At 38.6% G+C, this 20,210-nt stretch overlaps 2 protein-coding genes across 4 annotated transcripts in view; one reads left to right on the top strand and one right to left on the bottom strand.

The window, feature by feature from the left end:
- The first annotated feature begins 295 nt into the window (after nt 1-295).
- On the top strand, nt 296-8,076 carry Zbtb33 (zinc finger and BTB domain containing 33). Its single transcript, XM_020152207.2, has 2 exons — nt 296-555; nt 3,135-8,076. The coding sequence occupies exon 2, from the start codon at nt 3,137-3,139 to the stop codon at nt 5,168-5,170; it is 2,034 nt and encodes a 677-aa protein (XP_020007796.1). The 5' UTR covers nt 296-555; nt 3,135-3,136; the 3' UTR covers nt 5,171-8,076.
- A 250-nt stretch (nt 8,077-8,326) lies between these two features.
- Nucleotides 8,327-20,210, bottom strand: part of Tmem255a (transmembrane protein 255A) — a 49,509-nt gene continuing 37,625 nt past the window's right edge. For all 3 annotated transcript variants that reach the window (XM_074064059.1, XM_020152208.2, XM_020152209.2), the window contains 2 exons: nt 18,411-18,554; nt 8,327-10,721 (listed from right to left, as the gene is read on the bottom strand). In XM_074064059.1, the coding sequence (XP_073920160.1) occupies nt 10,563-10,721; nt 18,411-18,554 (303 nt within the window). In that variant the 3' untranslated portion in view covers nt 8,327-10,562. The remainder of the gene's footprint in view (nt 10,722-18,410; nt 18,555-20,210) is intronic.

Below are 20,210 nucleotides of genomic sequence, written 5' to 3'. Positions count from 1 at the left end.
TTTTTCAGGTAGGGTCTTCCTAGCTTTGGCCTCGGACTGCGATCCTCCTAACTCCTCTTTTCGAGGTAGGTGGGATTACAGAAAGTGCGCTGCTCTGCACTGAATTTAGATGAATGAGACTGCTTGCGCGTGTATTGCCTGATCTTTCTCTTTCCTTTTCCCCACCTTTTTGCGCTTGGGAAAGAGCAGAATGGAACACTTCAAGAGTTTCCCAGTCTTCCTCGCTCTGTCGCGGAAAGAGCCGAAGGCAGAGTAGGGCGCCGCCGAAGCGGAGCCGCCTTGAGCTCGGGCCCTTCCGGACAGACCCGGTCTGCGCTCGGAAAAGGAAGGCGCCTCTGACTTCAGCGCTTCGCCCACGCGCTGTGCCCTCTGTCGGCGACTTGGGGCAGCTGTAGCAGCGTGTGGCGGCCGGTGGCGGCAGCCGCGTCGAGATCGAACAAGACTGGAGCGACGTTTAAAGAAGGAGCAGAATCACCCGGGAGCCGGCTTCTTCTTGTTGGAGGACTCCTACCCTTCCGCGGCCGCAGGAGTAGAAGCGGCGGCGCCGGGAAGCAGGTGAGGACCCGGCCCCAGTCCGGGACGGGGCGAAGGAGCTCGCCCGCTTCCCCTGACCCTGGGCCGCGCCTGCGTTTGCGTTCGCCTCACTTGAACCAGGAAGCGGCGGAGTCGCAGGCTGTGCTCCTCCGGCTTTCTTTGTGTGGGCTGGGGAGTGGAGAAGGGGAAGAACCGGGAGGGCCGCGTCGCGGTTCCCTTCGCCATAAGTGGCCCTAGGGCTGTCGGTACCCCGGGTAGGCCCGGGGCGTGGGAACCCCACCAGAGAAACCCATTTGCGTTTTCTCTTTCCCCCTGCCTTCTTTGGGGGGCCCCCTTTTCTCCGCCTAGCTCCTACTTTGATTTAGAGCTTTTCTACAGGGCCCATCCTCCCCTTCCCGGGGCATAACAATGCCGCCTGCTTTGCCTCACCCTTCAACCCCCTAACACCGCACCCTACTGTTCGCCACCTTCTACTTTCTCTAGCACCCCTAATCCTCCCGCCCTCACTCTTCTGTTGGTATCTCCATCTGTTTGTGTAAAAAGCTGGCTTTTCACGTAAATTGCGTTTAAAACCTGGGTTACAACTGGTAGGGTGCAAACGGAGACGAGAGAGGTGGAGGGAGATGGGGTTCGGCTGCCGCAGGGAGCCGCGTGTCGGTTTGTTTCACTCCCAGGCGGATGGCCTTTATCTCTTTTCCACCTTTCTTTCCAGTCCTTCAGAACCTGCCCTCAGTCAAGGATTTGTCGCACAATAATGTGGAATGGCTTTTCCACAGTCAGGTCGCAAATATCGGGGGAGGGGGAGGAGCGGTACAGACCGACTTGTGTTCACCCTGGGCCCACCCTGGTGAGCCGGAGGGGGAACCTAAACAAAACGAAATCGAGTCCCAGGATAACCTGGACACGTATATTTGACGCATTCCCTCATTGGCAAAACCCATTTGCAAACGACAAAAATCGTGAGACCATAATTCATAAACCTCTGTAAACAATTAAAAGTGACTTCTTTTGAAATCTCCATATTTCTAAAGCCCTGGTTGTTGGCTCCTTGTCTAAAGGTCACCCTTTCTGATGAATGCCTTTATGGTAACATGGCATTCCTTGGTGCTAATAAAATACAGCAGCTAACAATGACGTTTTAAACCCTTAATTTTCAAAGGTTTTTTTTTTGCCTATTTTTGTTCTTAAGCTGTGATTTTGAAAAAATTTAAAGGCATTTGAGATGTTCTGCCTTCCACGTGTATGTAACTGTGACAGTGATACTCATTGGGTAAGGAATATTACCGGTAAAATATTTATTTACTAACAGTACTTACTAAGTAATAGTCAATATATAATATTTATAAATAACATGTTATATTTTAATATGTGGGCGTTGGGTTTTTTCAGGATTTTTTTTTTCGGTACTGGGGCTTGAACTTAGGGCCTACACTTTGAGCCACTCCACCAGCCCTTTTTTGTGACAGTATTTTTTCGAGATAGGAACTTGCAAACTTTCCCTGGGCTGGCTTCAAACCGAAATCCTCCTGATCTCTGCCTCCTGAGTAGCTAGTATTACAAGCTTGAGGTACCAGCTCTGGCTTCAGGATTGTTTTTGTTTTGTTTTGTTTTATAACTCTGGCATCATTGTTACTAGGGATTAGCTTCTATGAAATGCAAAAAATGGTGTTTTAGTAGTGTTACACAGCAGTGCCTTCTAATGACGCCCCTCCTTCTAGAGTAACCTCTCCTCTGTTCCAGTAAGTTAATCTTTTCGTTTTCACAAATTCATTCAGTGAGAAAAAGTTCTTTATACCAATGTACGTTAATTATTTGCCAACAAAATGAAATGCTTCCAGTTTTCCTGCAAATAAGCATTAAGAAATTATGTGCTTTCCTTTTCCATTGTCTTTTTTTCATGATCGCATCTCTTGACTTCACTTGGCATTCTGTTTAATATTGCACCTCTGGAGATTGAGGTGAGGGGGACAGGCAAGGGATAGAAAATAATGGGACATTATGAAATAATAATTGTCAGTGTTTGTAAGTGTCCTTGGTTGCAGAGAATAGCTTTTGAACATTATCTTAAGGATTAGTCAGAAATTAAGAAGAATGTATATTTTAGACTCAGTGTTGTACATACCAAACTGTTCTGCCATTTAAATCATTCATTTACAGATGAAATAACTTCTATGCATTCATGATGAAGATTTTCCTTCAAACAATTTTAAGACAATTAAAAATTAACTCTTTCCTCTTGTTGAAGAGAAAACCCAAAATTGGGACTAAGAAAAATGAATTCGAATCTTTAAAAATTGCTTAGTGAAAATGCATGTATCTGAGATTCAAAGGAAAGTTACTATAGAGATTTCTATTCAAGCCTGTATAGCAATTTAAAACTTGCTGTTTCTTCTCAAGAGGAAGTTATGGGATTGGACACCTGATCAAAAAGCCAGCCTGTATGAACAACTTATATAATAGCCAAAAAAGTTATGCTTAACTTAGGTTAAAATTTGAATAAACTAATGATTCTGTGGCTTAAATGCTAAATAATAAAGTACTTTTGTTTTTTTTTCCCTAATCCTCCCTTACCCCTCCCTCCTCCTCTCTTTGTCTTATAGGCATGGAGAGTAGAAAACTGATTTCTGCTACAGACATTCAGTACTCTGGCAGTCTGCTTAACTCCTTGAATGAACAGCGTGGCCATGGACTCTTTTGTGATGTTACTGTTATCGTGGAAGACCGAAAATTCCGGGCCCATAGGAATATTCTTTCAGCTTCAAGTACATACTTCCATCAACTCTTCTCAGTTGCCGGGCAAGTTGTTGAACTGAGCTTTGTAAGAGCAGAGATTTTTGCAGAAATTCTCAATTATATCTATAGTTCTAAAATTGTCCGTGTTAGAGCAGATTTACTTGATGAGTTAATTAAATCAGGGCAGTTATTAGGAGTGAAATTTATAGCAGAACTTGGTGTCCCATTGTCACAGGTTAAAAGCATCTCAGGTACAGATCAGGAGGATGGTAATGCTAAATCCTTACCTCCTGGTTCTAGTGACAAAAACCATGTAATACAAAAAACAAAAGATGAAGGCCAAGACAATGGAACTACTATAATGCCTATTATAACAGAGTCTTTTTCATTATCTGCTGAAGATTATGAAATGAAGAAGATCATTGTTACTGATTCAGATGATGATGATGATGATGATGATGATGATGTAATTTTCTGCTCTGAGATTTTGCCTGCAAAGGAGACTTTGCCGAGTAACAATGCAGTGACCCAGGTCCAGCCTAACCCAGGTCCTGTTGCTATTTCAGATGTGGCACCTTGTGCGAGCAATAACTCTGCCCCTTTAACAAGTATTACACCTACTCAGAAACTTCCCACTCCTGTCAATCAGGCAACTCTGAGCCAAGCACAAGGAAGTGAAAAATTGCTGGTATCTTCAGCTCCAACACATCTGACTCCCAACATTATTTTGTTAAGTCAAGCACCACTTACTACACCACCAAATGTCAGTTCTTCACTTTCAAATCATATGTCCTCTCCAATCAATTTACTTGTGCAGAATCAGCAGACATCAAACAATGTTATTTTAACAGAAAACAAAGCCAATGAAGAAGAGGAGGAAGAAATTATAGATGATGACGATGACACTATTAGTTCCAGTCCAGACTCAGCAGTCAGTAATACATCTTTGGTTCCACAGGCTGATACTTCCCAAAATACCACTTTTGATGGATCATTGATACAGAAAATGCAGATTCCTTCACTTCTGCAAGAACCACTTTCCAATTCTTTAAAAATTTCAGATGTAATCACTAGAAACACTAATGATCCAGGCTTAGGATCAAAACATCTAATGGAAGGTCAGAAGATCATTACTTTAGATACAGCTACTGAAATTGAAGGCTTGTCCACTGGTTGCAAGGTTTATGCAAATATTGGTGAAGATACTTATGACATAGTAATCCCTGTTAAAGATGACCCCGATGAAGGGGAGGCCAGACTTGAGAATGAGATACCAAAAACATCTCGCAGTGAGTCAACAGGAAAGCGTATGAAAGTAAAACATGATGATCACTATGAGTTAATAGTAGATGGAAGGGTCTATTATATCTGCATTGTATGCAAGAGGTCATATGTCTGTCTAACAAGCTTGCGAAGACACTTTAACATTCATTCATGGGAAAAGAAGTATCCATGCCGTTACTGTGAGAAGGTATTTCCTCTTGCAGAATATCGCACAAAGCATGAAATTCATCATACAGGGGAGAGAAGGTACCAGTGTTTGGCATGTGGCAAAACTTTCATCAACTATCAGTTTATGTCTTCACATATAAAGTCAGTTCATAGTCAAGATCCTTCTGGGGACTCAAAGCTTTATCGTTTACATCCATGCAAGTCTTTACAGATCAGACAATATGCATACCTTTCTGACAGGTCAAGCACTATGCCTGTTGTGAAGGATGATGTGATTGGCTATAAGGTCGATGCTGGAAAAGAACCTCCAGTAGGGACCGCACCAGCTCCACAGAACAAGCCAATGACCTGGGAAGATATTTTTATTCAGCAGGAAAATGATTCAATTTTTAAACAGAATGTAGCAGATGGCAGTACTGAGTTTGAATTTATAATACCAGAATCTTACTGAATTCCTTTGAAATATGAAATATCAGTAAGTTTTGATTTGGATTTAAGGGAAAGGGATTTCAGAAGATCTGTAAAACAAATTAGGGTTAAAACAGATTAATTCATTCTGCCACATCATCTGATGGTAGTCTAGTTGGATTGTTCGTTGATAATTTTTAGAAGCAATTTTCTCTGAAAGTTTGAGTAGAGGTTGAACACCCCCCGAAGTACCTGTTTATATAGTTATCTTTCAGCTCATTTAAAAGAGACAAAAATTTAAAAACTCAGAGAGATAGTTTTCTGAATAGAATTTGAAGCAGTATGAATGTTCTTTGAAAATAACTGGAGTTTCTAGCATACCCTAGTACTTCTATTGACTTTCCCCTTCCATGTTAGCACTTTACTGCTGGATTCTCAGTTTTCTTAACATTCTATAAATGTGTGTTGTGTCTTGTATATGGCATAAAAAGTAAGGAAAAACTTCCAAAAATTGTTCTAGAAAATTTCAGAATAAGTCTTGACTTGGTTGTATATTCTGCTGGTCTAAATGAATAGCAACCTCCTGCCTCCCTCTCCCATGAAATTAGCAATGCAAACAAGTCTCTAATATGAAGAATGAGTTAGTTTTAGCTAATTAGAATTACCCATGCTTTTATTACCATAGTCTGTAAAAGACTTTGGTGGCTAGGCCACTATATACCTTTGCATTGTGGTCTCTGGGCAAAACACTAGTGGAAAAACAAATTTCTCTAGACAGACAAAAAGTTTTGCCCTACTTATTTTTAATTCTCTGTTCTTACTAGACAGTCACATTGGAGATTTTGTTCATTATGGTTAAAAAATAATCCCGTGAAATACTATAAATTTTGAACCTGAAAGCCACCAAATGAATCTTTTTCATAATTTAATTATGTATATATCTTTGTAAATGATAGATTCCATAGATGAGACTCCTGTGTATTTTGGGTGGGAGGCTACTGGCATATATTTTTTAAATGTTCATATTAGAATCTTCAATTGGAAGTTTTCATTTGAAATAGTTTAAGTGGTGATCTGGTATTTTCCTTTCAGCAAGATCTTTTAGGTTTTTAACCCCTTATAAATTAAGTTCTATTCCATCTGCAAATTGCTACAATATTATAGCAACCAGAAACTACATGGAATGTTACATAGGCTTGTCAATTCTCATTTATCCTGACAACAATAAATTCTACCTTTTAAGATGACACATATTTAAATACTCAGAAAATAAAGTTAAAACTTATCCAAGTGCTAGTACTAAAAGGAAGCAGGTTGGAACAAATACATAGCCTAGCATTTATAACAGAATTAACTTGAACTCTTCTGTAAATGATTTTTTGAAAAGGAAAAAATAGACACTGAAAATAGATTGTTGTTTCATAGTTATTAGCCATTCATAACCTTGCTTAAGTATTTCTTAATCCAACATAGATATTTTCTTTCTCCTTATCATGTGTTTTTTAATAATAGTCTATTTCTTGACTTTGAACTTAAAGCTTTAATTATAATTTCTCATGTTTCTATCATTTTTCACATGTAAGCTAGATTTGAAGATAATGATTTCAGTGTTTCTTAAGTTGGTAGCTGAGGGTTCAGGCATCAGTATTTGCAGTAATATGAGGAAAAAGAAAAATAATATCCTTTACTTACCAAGGGATGGAGTGATGTACATTTACCTGTTTATTGTTGTATGGATCCAGACCTTCACCCCATTTTATAAACAAACCCTTAGAAAATTTGAAATCATCTTAGAACTTAAGACTGATCTCTGTAATCATAATCTCTTTCCTTTCACACTAGATACTAATAGCATTGTTGTTTAACTATAGGGTGACCTCGGAAACGTTCTCATTCAAAATTTGAGTTTCATTGATGTTATTTCACCAGTTAGACATAATTACTTCTACCGATGTGAATATTATTGTTGCCAGCAGAACTTTCAGACTAAACAGTTAGACAGTTAGTTTGTCATACTAAAAGTTGGTGATTTCTACAAGCCCATTATGATAAATCAGCAAATCTATAATGGAAAACTATCCATTCTGAATAATACTGATGAAAGTATTTGCTGCTGTGCTCTGTAAATTCTGAGTATGAAATTTAAAACTGTGCCTACTGAAGGTATCTCCTGGAATTCTTTTCGGAGGAGGAAAACTGGAAAGTTACATTATAGTTTTGCCAGAAGACTCTTTACTTATATGTGCCTCAGGGTCTTCAGTTTTTCTGGAAGTTTCCATATCCGAAGTTCAGAGTTTTCATGTGGACTACTTTTTTCAGACAAAAACACTTCACTCCCAGTCTTTATTGGATTCCAAATTTTTAGCAAGATACTGTTTAAAACTAACAATGGAGGTTTTGTTTTATACTTCAGATTTCTGGCTACTGAACTTCCTTTTTTTCTTTCAAATCAGCTTCTAATTTGCTCTAGTCCTAAATTATCTAAGTATTTTTGATAGGACCTATTTGAAATCATAAATTTGTTAAAAGAAATGAAAAAATTTAAAATACTAAAACTGACCAAACATTTAAAAATGCTGTGGCAGTCTTGCAAGACTAGCTTTAAAAATATTTAAATGATTATTATTTTGGAAACAGTTCTCCACATAAAACCACTATGAGAAAATGATGCTACATTTTGTCTATGGTACTGAAAAGATAAAACAAATGGTGAACATTGATCAAAGTGTTTTATGTTGACATGGCATGCATATTCTAAGAAGTTAGATGCTAATTAAACAGCACTGGCTTCTTCACCCTCTGACAGTCATACCAAACCTTGTTATTTCCCCAAGTACTTCATACTTGTACAGTCGTCCCTTATGACTTTAAGTTCTACTTTTCATTAACCATTACCTGATATTAGTTCATAGAGCTTCTTATGGCAAAAATAAAATGTTATAATTCTAATTTTTGAGTGTGTTTTTTTACAAGATTATCTTTCAGAAATTACATAGGTATTTATACTGTTGTCATTTTTTTCAATTTTTGTAACAAGACTGGAGCGGTATTTCTGATGATAGCATGGCAAAAATTCCCATTAGGTTTTATTTGTTGTTTAATCATGTCCCATTGTTTCTTGAACCATAATAGTAAAAGGTGAATTAGCTTTGGTTTTGAGTGTTACTTTATAGATACCATGAGGATGTCTATAAAGGGATAAGGAGGAGGACAGTTTTATTAATTTGAAACATCACAAAAGCAGTCTGAGTTTCCAACATGGCAGTGATAACAGATTTAAAGCAATATCCAGTTCATACAGGCTCTGGATTAATATTTTAATGTTTCATGCCCAGTTCAATTCTTCAAAGCAGAATTAGGAAGAAAGCAGTAAATATTACAAAATGCAGTAAAGATAGCATATTGGAAATACAAATTCCTTCATTACAGCAAATGTTTTGCAAAAGAGTAAAGCAGCAAATACTGATTTTTCTAAGGAAGCATGCACTTTATATAATTCAATGTACTAAAAAAGAAGCTGCTCAAATTAAGTGTTACAAAATCTATACTGTTTCAAGTTATTTTGTAAAGTAAGAAAAATACATAGAAATGAGTCATAGAACCCTAACACTTTAAGAAATGTGATACATGTAGGATATACTCTGTAATGGTGCCTTTAAAAATATACACATTCACTAAAGCAAATGGTAAAGTCTAAATGGCAAAAAATTCAGTGAGTACCTCAAGTTGATAATTATATAGCAGATCAATTGGTTATTAGTCCTTTTTGGAAATACAGTAGAATTTTAATATGCTCAGAAATGTAAAAAATAATAGTAATTTTGTATAACACAAAAGGATTGTAGTTTTTCATATTTGAAAACTGGATAAGACAACATTCATGATGCTGAAAGTTAAGCTGAATAGTTTGCAAATATTTATTATGATCAGTGAGTGCACTTGTTGTGCATTAATGATTCTTGATGATCATGTGTCTACAAGGTAGATGGGAGCACCAGCATTTGTCTGCTACCTCTAATCCATCAAGTTGGGAGGTAGCAAAATTGGCTGGAAATTTTTCCAGTTTGTGTTCTGTGTTTGTTTGCTGCAAAACTGTCTAATTAGGTTCCCTCCTGTAGCCCTGTATTTTTACATTATACAAGTGTAGGATTATCAGTCTTCCTTTAAGCCAATCAATTCTCGGGTTAACGTAAGATCCCTATGAAAGTGTTCATTCTGAAATGAAGGCTTTGGTGCCAAAGTGTTTTAAAGTCATCAGGTTGATGGTTTAAAGCTATGTATAATTAAAAGAACTGTACAAATACCACAATGTACTTGATGAACTTTAAATCTACCTTAACACTTAAGAATTAGTCAGGTTGGCTACATTTGAGGTTTTGCAGAATTGAAGCGGCATTGTAACACTTTCATAATTTTGAATTGAAAGCTGTCATGATGGGTCTAAACAGAAAAAAGGACCAATAATAGCAGTGACATTAAAATTCAGATGATTTTTTGGGGATGGGGTGGAGGATACGTGCGGTTTGCTGGGGTTGAAGCACAATATTTGAAGATTAAATAGTCACAAAGATTAGTAAGAATTCATATCATGGCCAAACCTAATGTAGCATTTTTAAACTCTGAATTTCAACTGTAAGATTTATATCCCCCGTAGCAAATATGTTTGTAATAATGCAACACGTAGTAGAACCACTGCCTCCTAAGTTACCAAATGTGTTACTGAGATCTACTTAAAAGAGCTCACATGTTGCTCTGTATTTCAGTGCTTCTGAAACAGTCCTGTTTCTCACTACTCAAGAAGAGGGAATATTGCACTTTTCCCTTTAGGAGATACCAAGAACAAAAGCTGCTGAATGATCACAATAGCCATTTTTTACAATACTCACAGAGAAGGAGTACAATATGGGCAGCTTTTTTTCATCATACATACACAAGCAAACAAAATCTTAGCCAGAACTCTCTTTAGGAACTACTGTGTAACCCAATCAGCTGGGAAATTTTCCATAAGGAATGATGTTAGTTGTAGGGAAAGATAGGGCCTTTAAATCAGGTGCTTCATCCAAGGTGCTAGGGTGGCAATCTGCCAAGAGCCTAACAACAGCACTCCTTTACCTAAAGTGAAGCAGAGGACAGCCACGTTTCTGCTGAAAACAGACATGCACCCTAGGGTTATGCATGTGTAAGCATGACAAGCTTCTTGCTAGGCTGGCTCCCCAGCCTTGCTTAGATAGTGAACTGTCCTTGGAAGTACTGGGTTCAGTCTAGCCACCCCTACTCTTCACTGATAACAAGCTTCATTCCTATCTTTCCCTAGCCTGCCACGCCACTGTAAAACTTATATATGAGTCACACTTTAAATTTTGTACCCTACACACTTCCACTAAAGCAGAAATACAAAAGCCACAATAATCTCAATAGCCAGAAGGCATTCCTATTTAGGGACTGTATGGTGGTGGCTTTTCAAAAGGTGGATAGTAGGGTGGAGAATAACGGGGTGGTGCACTTGAGGACCACATGTAGCTAGGAGAGGGAGAGGCAGACTGGGGCTCGTCAGAGAGTCCAGAGGGAGGAGAGGATGGAAAGACACTGGAATGCTGTATAATGAAAAGAAAACATCAGCTTAGGCAGTGAGTTGTGCAATTCCCCTAATAGTAATTTCATTTAGAAAGGAATATACATTAAAGTTTCTGTTTGGAAAAACAGCTCCCAAACCTTACAAAGTTAATGAAGGACATGAAAGAGGTAGCACCACATTCAGTCACAAAGGCTGCAGGCCTCATGCAGAGATATTTGGGAAACCTTCCCTTACCCTTGATCCCTGCATCTAGTCAGATACCAAATCTTGTTACTTCTACTGTGTTTAGTCTCTTGAATACATCACTCCCATTTCTGCATTTATAACTCAAGGGAGAAAGACTTTCTTGAATTCAAACCCCAGTACCTCCAAAAAAAGGCAATTGGGGCCTTCAGAACATTTAATGAGGTTAAGCCATTGAACCCTGGGAAAATCTTTGCCATAAGCATAGTGCAGTGGTCAGGGGCCCATCTCATAGACAAAAACCAAGGTCAGAAAAGTAAATGGCTTGCTTGAATCTGGAACCTGTACGTCCTATTCCATCTGAACTACCCCACTACCAAAAGCTACCAATGTTAAGAATGAGAAGCAATATGTCAGATTGCAGACACTGAGAATTCAAATTTTTTGTCTATCTTTGGGAAAGTAGCTGATAAGAATTTTAAAAGAAGTGAATTGCCATATTAGAAGTCATTTGTTCTTTCTCTGAACCATGTCTGCCTCTATCCTTAATGATTTTCCTTCTCAAGGAGAATTAGTCTGTTTTTTCATTGCTGTATCCCCCAGAGCTCAGAACAGTGCTTGGCAAGTAGTAGGTACTCAATAAATCGTAAACGAGTGAGTATAACTTCAAGAGTATATAAGATAAACTTGGCATGTTTTATAATTATAAAATCTGTTTTAAGAGGATAAAGTCACAATGGATCAAGGTTGGGGTAGGGTCTGAAGGCTGGAGGGAACCACAAGATAAGAGATAGGAAACCAATTTTAGGCTCTCTGGGAGAAACGTAAGTCAAGAAATGGAGTAAGAACTATAAATATTCTGTTGTGTCTTAGCTGTAATAGGAGCTGGTTTTATATGTGTGTGTGTGTGTATGGTGGCACTAGGATTTGAACTCAGGGCCTTACACTTGCTAGGGAGGCACTCTGCCACTTAAGCCATGCCCCCTTTTTGGTTTAGGTATTTTTCAAATAGGGCCTCACGTTTATATCCAGGACCACCATCCTCCTATTTACACTTCCTGTGTAGCTGGAATGACAGGTGTGCACCACCACACCTAGCTTTTTATTGTGAACTTTTAGCCCAGGCTGGCATGGAAATGTGATCCTCCCAATCTCAGCCTCCCAAGTAGCTAGGACTACAAGCATAACTCACCAGGCATGGCTGGTATATATATTTTTTAGAGAGTCACTTAAACCAAATTTTTTAAAGAGTTCAAGTGGTAGTTTAGGATGGGGGGGGTGGTAGTGGAGAGGTTGCATCTTCTGCTAGCCAGAATTTAAGTAGATCGTGTCATTTTTCCAGACCTGGAGCAATCTAGAGTCAGCCTTGACATGAGGCTTCTTGAGGCTGAGATCAGTTGGCTGATTTTCATCCCTAGTCCTGACCTCTGCACTCCTGGAAAAGAGGTGTCTAGGTTTCTTGGTCTTGTGTAAGACACTGAAATGTCTATTCCTTATCACAATACTTTTAGAACCAAGAAGAGACTGTAGCTGCCATCCTCCTCCACCACCCTATCCATTTTTCACTATGAATGAAGGAATGACAGAGTCATAGAACTTCAAGAGCCTGTAAAGGAAAACAAACATGAGACAGTGGGCTCAAGATGAGCCAGATGCCTCCCCCTCCAAAAAAAAACCTCAACTTTTCCCCTTTGTTAAAAATGGTACAGTGATATGTTGGTTAACAACAACAGGGATGTGTTCTAACAAATGCATCATAGGCAATTTCATCATTGTGCAAACAGTGAACTTACACAAATTAAGATGGCTATGATGTCAGTAGGCAATATAATCCTATAGAACCACCATTTTATATTCTGTCTTTGACTAAAATGTTATGCAGAAGATTGTACAGTGATTCCCTAACTTTCCATTTCACACCCCCAACCTTTCTCCTTTTTTCCCTTCCCCCTCTTTTGTTGCTTTCTTCAATAAAGAACTCTCTCCTCTTAACCAGAGAGGAAGGCAAACCACTATTCCCCACAAGGCCAAGAATCTGTGCCGGGGCATGTGGCACTCTGTCTTCTAAATCCCACTATAGGGTTGATGAGAGGCAATAGGCCAGTTTTAGGTGTTCCCAACCACAGAAGGGAGAGGCAAATTTCCCGCAGTAGAGCTAAAGACAGTTCTGTCCTGAGAGGCATTAAAAGGCTTTGGTGGGCAGCAGCTGCTGTGGGTGGCAGTTGTACACTTTGATAATAAAAGAGGGTGGTACAACAGCCCTTGAGTTTTCACTTCTCAGTTTTTATGCTTGGGAAGTACTAAGGGGGTGAGGCGGGGAGGGATTCTCACTTCCCTTCAAAGATAAAATTGGGAGTCTTAAGGATAAAATTGAAGGGTTCCTGGCAGAGCTAGGGAGCTAACTGGCTGCAGTCCACACACTCTTGAGGTTTGGTGGGGAAAAGGCTCACAGTACCAGTGCATAGTTTCCTAGCAACAGGCAGGCACCTTGGGAAAGATTTGGCTTTGTCCCAGCTGGAGAGCTGGCCCAGTGCATTTTGGTTCCTGCCTGACAGTCTGGCTTTACTAATGTGACAGGCACCTCAGGAAAACAAAGCTTTGAATTCTTGCACACCATGAAGTATGAGGGGCATGCCTACTGCTGGGTCTAGTCAGCTCTAGCTTTCTGAGCCACTTCTCAGGCTCAGGCTGATAATGCTAAGAGGGGAATCTCTCTACTCCCATCATAGTCCGCTTCCTCTCTGCCTGAGGGCTAACCCCACACTCTTCAAAATCAATGTGCATTTCTGTCAAGGCATGCCTCTGTCTTCAGGAGCATTGTGGAGCACTGACTCCAAAAGAGCATTAGAACTGGCTGGTGCCAATGACTAGCTAGAGAAGCTGGGTCCCAAGGGTAAACCTAGTATTTGTTGGTTCTTTGCATTCCCCCTCAGTTCTGACCCAGAAAGCAAAGGCTGAGGAGATGGAGAGAAGAGTGGCTAAAAGGAAGAGGAAGAAAAAGGGGGTGAACAAGGGAAAGGAAAAGGAAAAACTTGTTAGGGAAGGGGAAAAAAGAAAAAGCAACAACCTTCTGAGTTCTCAGTAACCTGTACCATAACCTGCCTCCCACAGGATTAAAGCAATCCTTTTATTAAATGGGCCCAATTTACAATGAGTCACTTTTAGTGTCTTAGTTGAAAGGTAGTATACCTTCGTGTGCTTAATAAAGAGCATAAACAGAAGCACTTGCATTTTTGCATAGGCTGAGAGTTTTAAGCTTAAACTTGGCAATTCACCAAATGGAAAGGAAAGGGACCAATCCATGGTTATAGTAAACAGGGGAACTGGCCCCTACTGGCAAGTGTGTCTGGGGACTTTCAGAGATTTATATAAAGCTACACTGGGTCCAATTTTCCAACAAAAGTAGATACTGATGCTTAATATCCTGTAGACTTTGGACTACTTGGAGGAAGCTGAAGTGGTTGTGGGGAAATGAGTACAAAGGACAAGAGAATTGAGAGATAAGTTCATTAGAAGCAAGAACTCCTTGGAATGTAATGTTTAAGAGACTCCTTTTTCTGTGCCCTCAATACTCAAATTTCCCCAGGGCCAGCTGACCAGAAACAAATCCTTGCTCATATCTGAGCACAAGAAGTGTCTCCAAGCTTCCTAGCCAATCACCTACACAATAAAGGCATGGCTTTGAGGAGTAAAGTCTATTTCCTCATCCTTCTATTAGCCTTGGGGTGAAAAGGAAACAAATTATCAAACCTAAAGTCACAGAAATAGTCCCATTTGCAAATGACCAAAATAGTAAACTCATTCAGAAGAAAGTCCAGATTCTATGGCCATACCACCTTCAGCTCATCTGATCTTAGAAGCTTAGCAGTGTCGGGCATGGTTAATACTTGAATGGGAGAAGATAGTCTGGAAAGGCCAGAGTTTCTGGCTGTCTGGTCATTTTGCCATCTGAGAAGAGCATGGGGGAACTCTGGAGTTTTTTTTTAAGACTTTTGCTTCTTGTGATTTTATTGTCAGAGCCGGTATACATTTGCTCACTGCTTTCTATTTATCTGGGAACAAAAGTAGATGTTCCCTGGCTTCTTAAGTGAATACTGGTATTTCCTTCTATGAAACTATAAAGGAATGGATCATGGTGAACAAAAGAAAGCTCAATTTAAACACTAAGCTCTAGAGAGAAAAAAATCACTGAAATACCTCCCTCAAGAAGCAGACTGAGCAGAATGAGAGGGCCTGGCCTTCAGCCTAAGTGACTGGTCTCACTTTTTAAGGTCTTTGTCTTTCAAGGGGCCCAGCACACCAGATGATCTCTCAGATTCAAGTGTGTTCTGCAAGCAGCCTTTTGGAAAGGTTGGTCTAAATAGTTCTGATCAAGAACCTGCACATGTTTTCTCTCAGATTGGATATAGTACCTCAAGTATCATATCCAATGTTATCTGGGGATGTATTTGTGTGCATTCACCACTACATGCCCTTCTCCCCAAGTCAGTATCCTTTTAAACAATTTCCAAATAGGTTTCTGTAGCTGTACCAAAGCCTGGGCATCTCTGTTCATTGCATACCAATACTTATGGATGCCTAACTACCTAACTTAATTTTTCTTTTTAAACCTCTAACTAGGACCAGTGTAAGATCCAGAGGCTGATCTGCAAATTGAACTACATGTATTTGTGCAGGAGATCCTGTGTTCAGGACTGCATGTGGCTTGTCTAAGTGAAATAGGGAGTGACTAACGTAAAGTTGATTGCACTTTTTTTAACCTAACTGGCAGGATCTTATTTTTACAGTATTTTTTCTTTTAACATTTTCTTTTAACATATTTACTAGATAATTTCCTCATTTAAAAATTTTGTTTCTCATCTGGGAATTTGGTACTTAGGGTTTCACCAATTTTTCCAAAAGTTCAAACCATTTTAATACCAGAACATGGTAAATTTGCTTCCATTTCAAGCAGCTAGTGGGCTTTTTTTTTTTTTTGCTAGCAGGCTTTTTGTACAACATTATTAGCTGATATCATTAACTATTCTGAGAGGTGAATGTAAAAAGCATAGGTTTTTAAAAATAAAAATAAATTTTCAAAGAGCATCCCCCCCGACAATAATCCCCCTCAAGTTCTATACCATACAACTATAAATTCTTCAAAAAGGAAATATGAAAGACAGCTTGAGCCTATGTAAAAAACAAGAAGATGCATAGGAAGTGTCCAAACAGTCCCTGAACTGGAGAATGAATACAGGAAGGGAATGCCTTTTTAGGGGAGACCAAATTAATAATTTAATAAAAAAGAGTAAAAAGACACCTTTCCTGAGGTCATGATTAGGAAATTTATAATTTAATCAAATAAAAAGTATAAATATCCTAAAGTCAACTGGGGAAAAGATTTATGGGCATTCAGAGTCACAGCTTCTCCAAAGTATTCCTCAAACTAATGTCTGCAACTCTCAGTCATTCTTTTTTTTTTTTTTTTTTTTATCTTCAGGTGAATTTTATTGCTATGAGAAACACTAGAAAAATCAGATTTTTTTTTACAGAGTAATTCTGTTCTTTTTTTTTTTTTTTTCATTTTTCTTTTATTATTCATATGTGCATACAAGGCTTGGTTTATTTCTCCCCCCCTCCCTTACCACCCACTCCACCCCCTCCCGCTCCCCCCCTCAATACCCAGCAGAAACTATTTTGCCCTTATCTCTAATTTTGTTGTAGAGAGAGTATAAGCAATAATAGGAAGGAACAAGGGGTTTTGCTGGTTGAGATAAGGATAGCTATACAGGGCATTGACTCACATTGATTTCCTGTGTGTGGGTGTTATCTTCTAGGTTAATTCTTTTTAATCTAACCTTTTCTCTAGTTCCTGGTCTCCTTTTCCTATTGGCCTCAGTTGCTTTAAGGTATCTGCTTTAGTTTCTCTGCATTAAGGGCAACAAATGCTAGCTAGTTTTTTAGGTGTCTAATATAATTTATAATTCTTATAAATTCTTGCCCTCTGTTTACATCTCAATGATTTTGGGGAAGTCACTTAACTGCTCCAGTATTCAATCATTTCATCTTTAAAGAACTGCAATGACAAGAGTACTTCCCTCAAAGGACTATATGACTCACTGATGATATATAAACTTAGTACAATGCTTTGTATATTGTAATTGCTCAATGAATAGTAGCTGTTATTAAAAAGTAGACTTCTAAAATCCCTGAAGTCTCTGTTATAATATTAGCCCAGAGTGTAGGTTTGGACTAGGTAGCTAAATTTGGATCCCTTCCCTGGGTTAAGTACCCTGTTTCCATAGCACTCAGTGTAATAGTTTATTTACTTTTTTGTCATCTGTCCCCTGACTCACCCATCAAGTCACTAGACATATCTTTTAATACAGGGACTGTCTTAGTCAACCTCTAAATCCACAGCTACTAGCACAGTACTTGGCATGTTAGAACAAAACGAAAGCATTGATTGAACTGAAACCAACAGCACAAATCATTGTTGAATTGTCGATCTTATTTTCATTCCCAGGATAGGGTTTGAATGAGGAATGATGAACAGATATGTGGCTGCATATTATTGTCCCTACTTAAGGGGTTCATTATAAAGTGTAAATTTGTGAGATCAATATAATTTACTTTGATATAAAAATGGTAGAGGGGGTTGGCCGAGTGGCTCAAATGGTAAGAGTACCTGCCTAGGAAGTATGAGCCCCTGAGTTCAAACCCCAGTGCCACCAACATAAATGTAAGAGGTCTCTTGGACTGGACCCATGTGTGGACCCTGTATCCCAGAGAAGTTTTATATTATAGAGGCCCCAAGAGAATATTTACTCAACTCGTGTTAGCTTCAACATGCATGAATTCTCTTAAAGGATTTCTTATTGCCTCTGTCACTACTGAAATTGTGCCCATCTTGAACATATTTGTATTTCCAAGCCTATACCATCTAATTGGGTAACCTGTTACCAGAGTAGTCTACCTGTCTATCTAATAGGCTTTAAAGCAAATTCTAATGTTATTTTTCTAAGCTTTATTGGATACCTCCTTGTACTAGTACTGTATTTTATAGGAGGGAACAAGGCCATTTTCACACTATATGTATTAGTTTTGCAGTATAAAGTCCTAGACTTCAAACCCTTGTGTGGCTGAGAATACCTTTGTGCTAAGGAGCAGGGCTTGGCCTCTCCCCATTGCAGAGGAATGGAAAAAGACACTATTGGTCAGTGGTCCATGGTAATGTACTAATAAGCTGTCATTTCCCAGTCAAATTATCTTCTCTTTGATGTTGTTAAAGACAATTTGGAACTCCTTGAGCCTACCTTCCTTTTTTTCTCATTTTCTTCCATTTCTCTATTCCTTCTCTTGTGCTCTTCCCACCTCTCCCATCATTGCCTGCCAACTAGTCCTTAATCTAATCACTGGTACCCACAGGCTGCAAAAGGCCATCAAGGATAGAGAGTCTGGATACCTCATTCTTATTATGAATACAATGGAAAGGTTCTATAATTAAATTGAGAGTGAGAGTAAAGGGAATATTTTTCAAACATACCTGAAAGTCATAAGCTGAATAAGGTGGCAGATGGGGAGGGCTATGGTAGTAGGTATTGTACGATGCCACTTGGGGACGAGCATAGTAAGAAACAGTTGGATGGGCATTTTCAACAGAACAGTTCAGTGCCGGAAGAGTAGGGTTCTGTAGACAAACACAAATTAAAAACAACATAAATGTTCATCACTAGAATGGTTAAACATCTGTGGAACATCTATACAATGGGATACTGTGCAGCTATTGACAAACAATGATGTAAACCCATATTTAGTGACAGAAAAAGTTAAGAGTATATTGTTAATTTTTAAAAAGCCACTGTGTTAAATTAATCTAGCATGATTGCAGTTTATATAAAAAAGACTCAAGCAATTATATATGTATATGTACTTGTAAACACAAAGAAATTAACTTGGAAAGATCCACAACAAACTTAACTATATTTATCTATGGGGAGGAGAATAATATTAGGAGGAGAATGGGAACTCATCTTTCTACTATATATGCCAAACTTTGTTTTTTTAATTTATTGTACAAATAATGAGTTTCATTATGACACTTATACACATGCATTTTGATCCATCACTCCCTTATCCTCTTCCTTCTCCCTTTGGGCTTTCTCCACACATACCAAAATAGTCCTCCATTTAGGTTCATGTCTTCTTGTTTGTATTTATGGATTTAGTTCCATTCATTTTCCTGCAAGTGATATAACTTCATTCTCCTTTATGGCTGAATAATACTCCAGTGTGTATGTATGCCACATTTCTTTATCTACTCATCCATTGATGGGCATAGGTGTAGCCATAAATTGGCTACTGTGAATTGTGCCACAAAAAACATGGATGTGCATGTATCTCTTTTGCATGCTGTCTTACATTTCATTGGATATTTGCTCAAGAGTGGTATAGCAGAATCATATGGTAGTTCCATATTTAGACTTCTGAGGAACCTCCATACTGATTTCCATAATGGCTGCACTACTTTACATTCCCACTAATGGTGTATAAGTATTGTTTATTTTCTTGATATTAGCCATTCTGACTGGTGTGAGGTGGAGCCTCAATGTTGTTTTGATTTGCATTTTATTTATGGCTAAGGATGCTGAACTTTTTTTCATGCACTTATTGGCTATTTGTGCTACTTCTTTTGAAAACTGTTTAATTCATTTTCCCATTTATTATTTGGGTTGTTTATTCTTTTGGTGTTTAATTTAAAGTTTTTAAAACTAATAAGCATTGTGTCATTTCCCCCCAACTTTTTAACTTGAAAAAAAATCAAAGCTATAGAAAAACTGAAATTACTCATGTGAATTTTAAAAAAGTAAGACTCAAAATAAAAAATGTCAAATTGACAAGGCTGAACAGGTTATTGCTCTTGCTATGACAGAACGCATTCAATCACAAAGAGTTTATAAAAGTGAGGATTCTTTCAATTCCATTCTTACTTAGGAGCTCTCTTGAAGACATGAAGGGCATTCATTTCTCATTAGACCTGCATGACTACTAGTGCACCATTTTTCATTAGACCTGCATGACTACTAGTGCACAGAAGTCATGAAAGACTAAGCAGAGTATACTGATCCTTTTTTATTTTTGCAAACAAAACAATGCAGAAAAAATGTTTTTTTATCATTTTACAACCTGGTGGTATCTGTAGCCCTTTAAGGGTTAAAGACAAATTTGATCAGGATGGAGGCCCTGCTCTCAACAGGGCCAAAGCATATCTAAAGGAAAATAATTCCAAAGTGGAAGTGTGCTTCATATCACATGAGTGAAGATGTAAGGTAAGTGTTTTTTCCAC

Source organism: Castor canadensis, chromosome X (assembly GCF_047511655.1).
Source record: "Castor canadensis chromosome X, mCasCan1.hap1v2, whole genome shotgun sequence".
NCBI lineage: Eukaryota > Metazoa > Chordata > Mammalia > Rodentia > Castoridae > Castor > Castor canadensis.
Note: the sequence above shows the minus strand (reverse complement) of the source record. Positions and strands in the feature narration are given on the sequence as shown.

Coding starts and splice junctions, on each gene's coding strand:
- Zbtb33 (XM_020152207.2), top strand. CDS start 3,137: ATGGAGAGTAGAAAACTGATTTCTGCTACAGACATTCAGTACTCTGGC.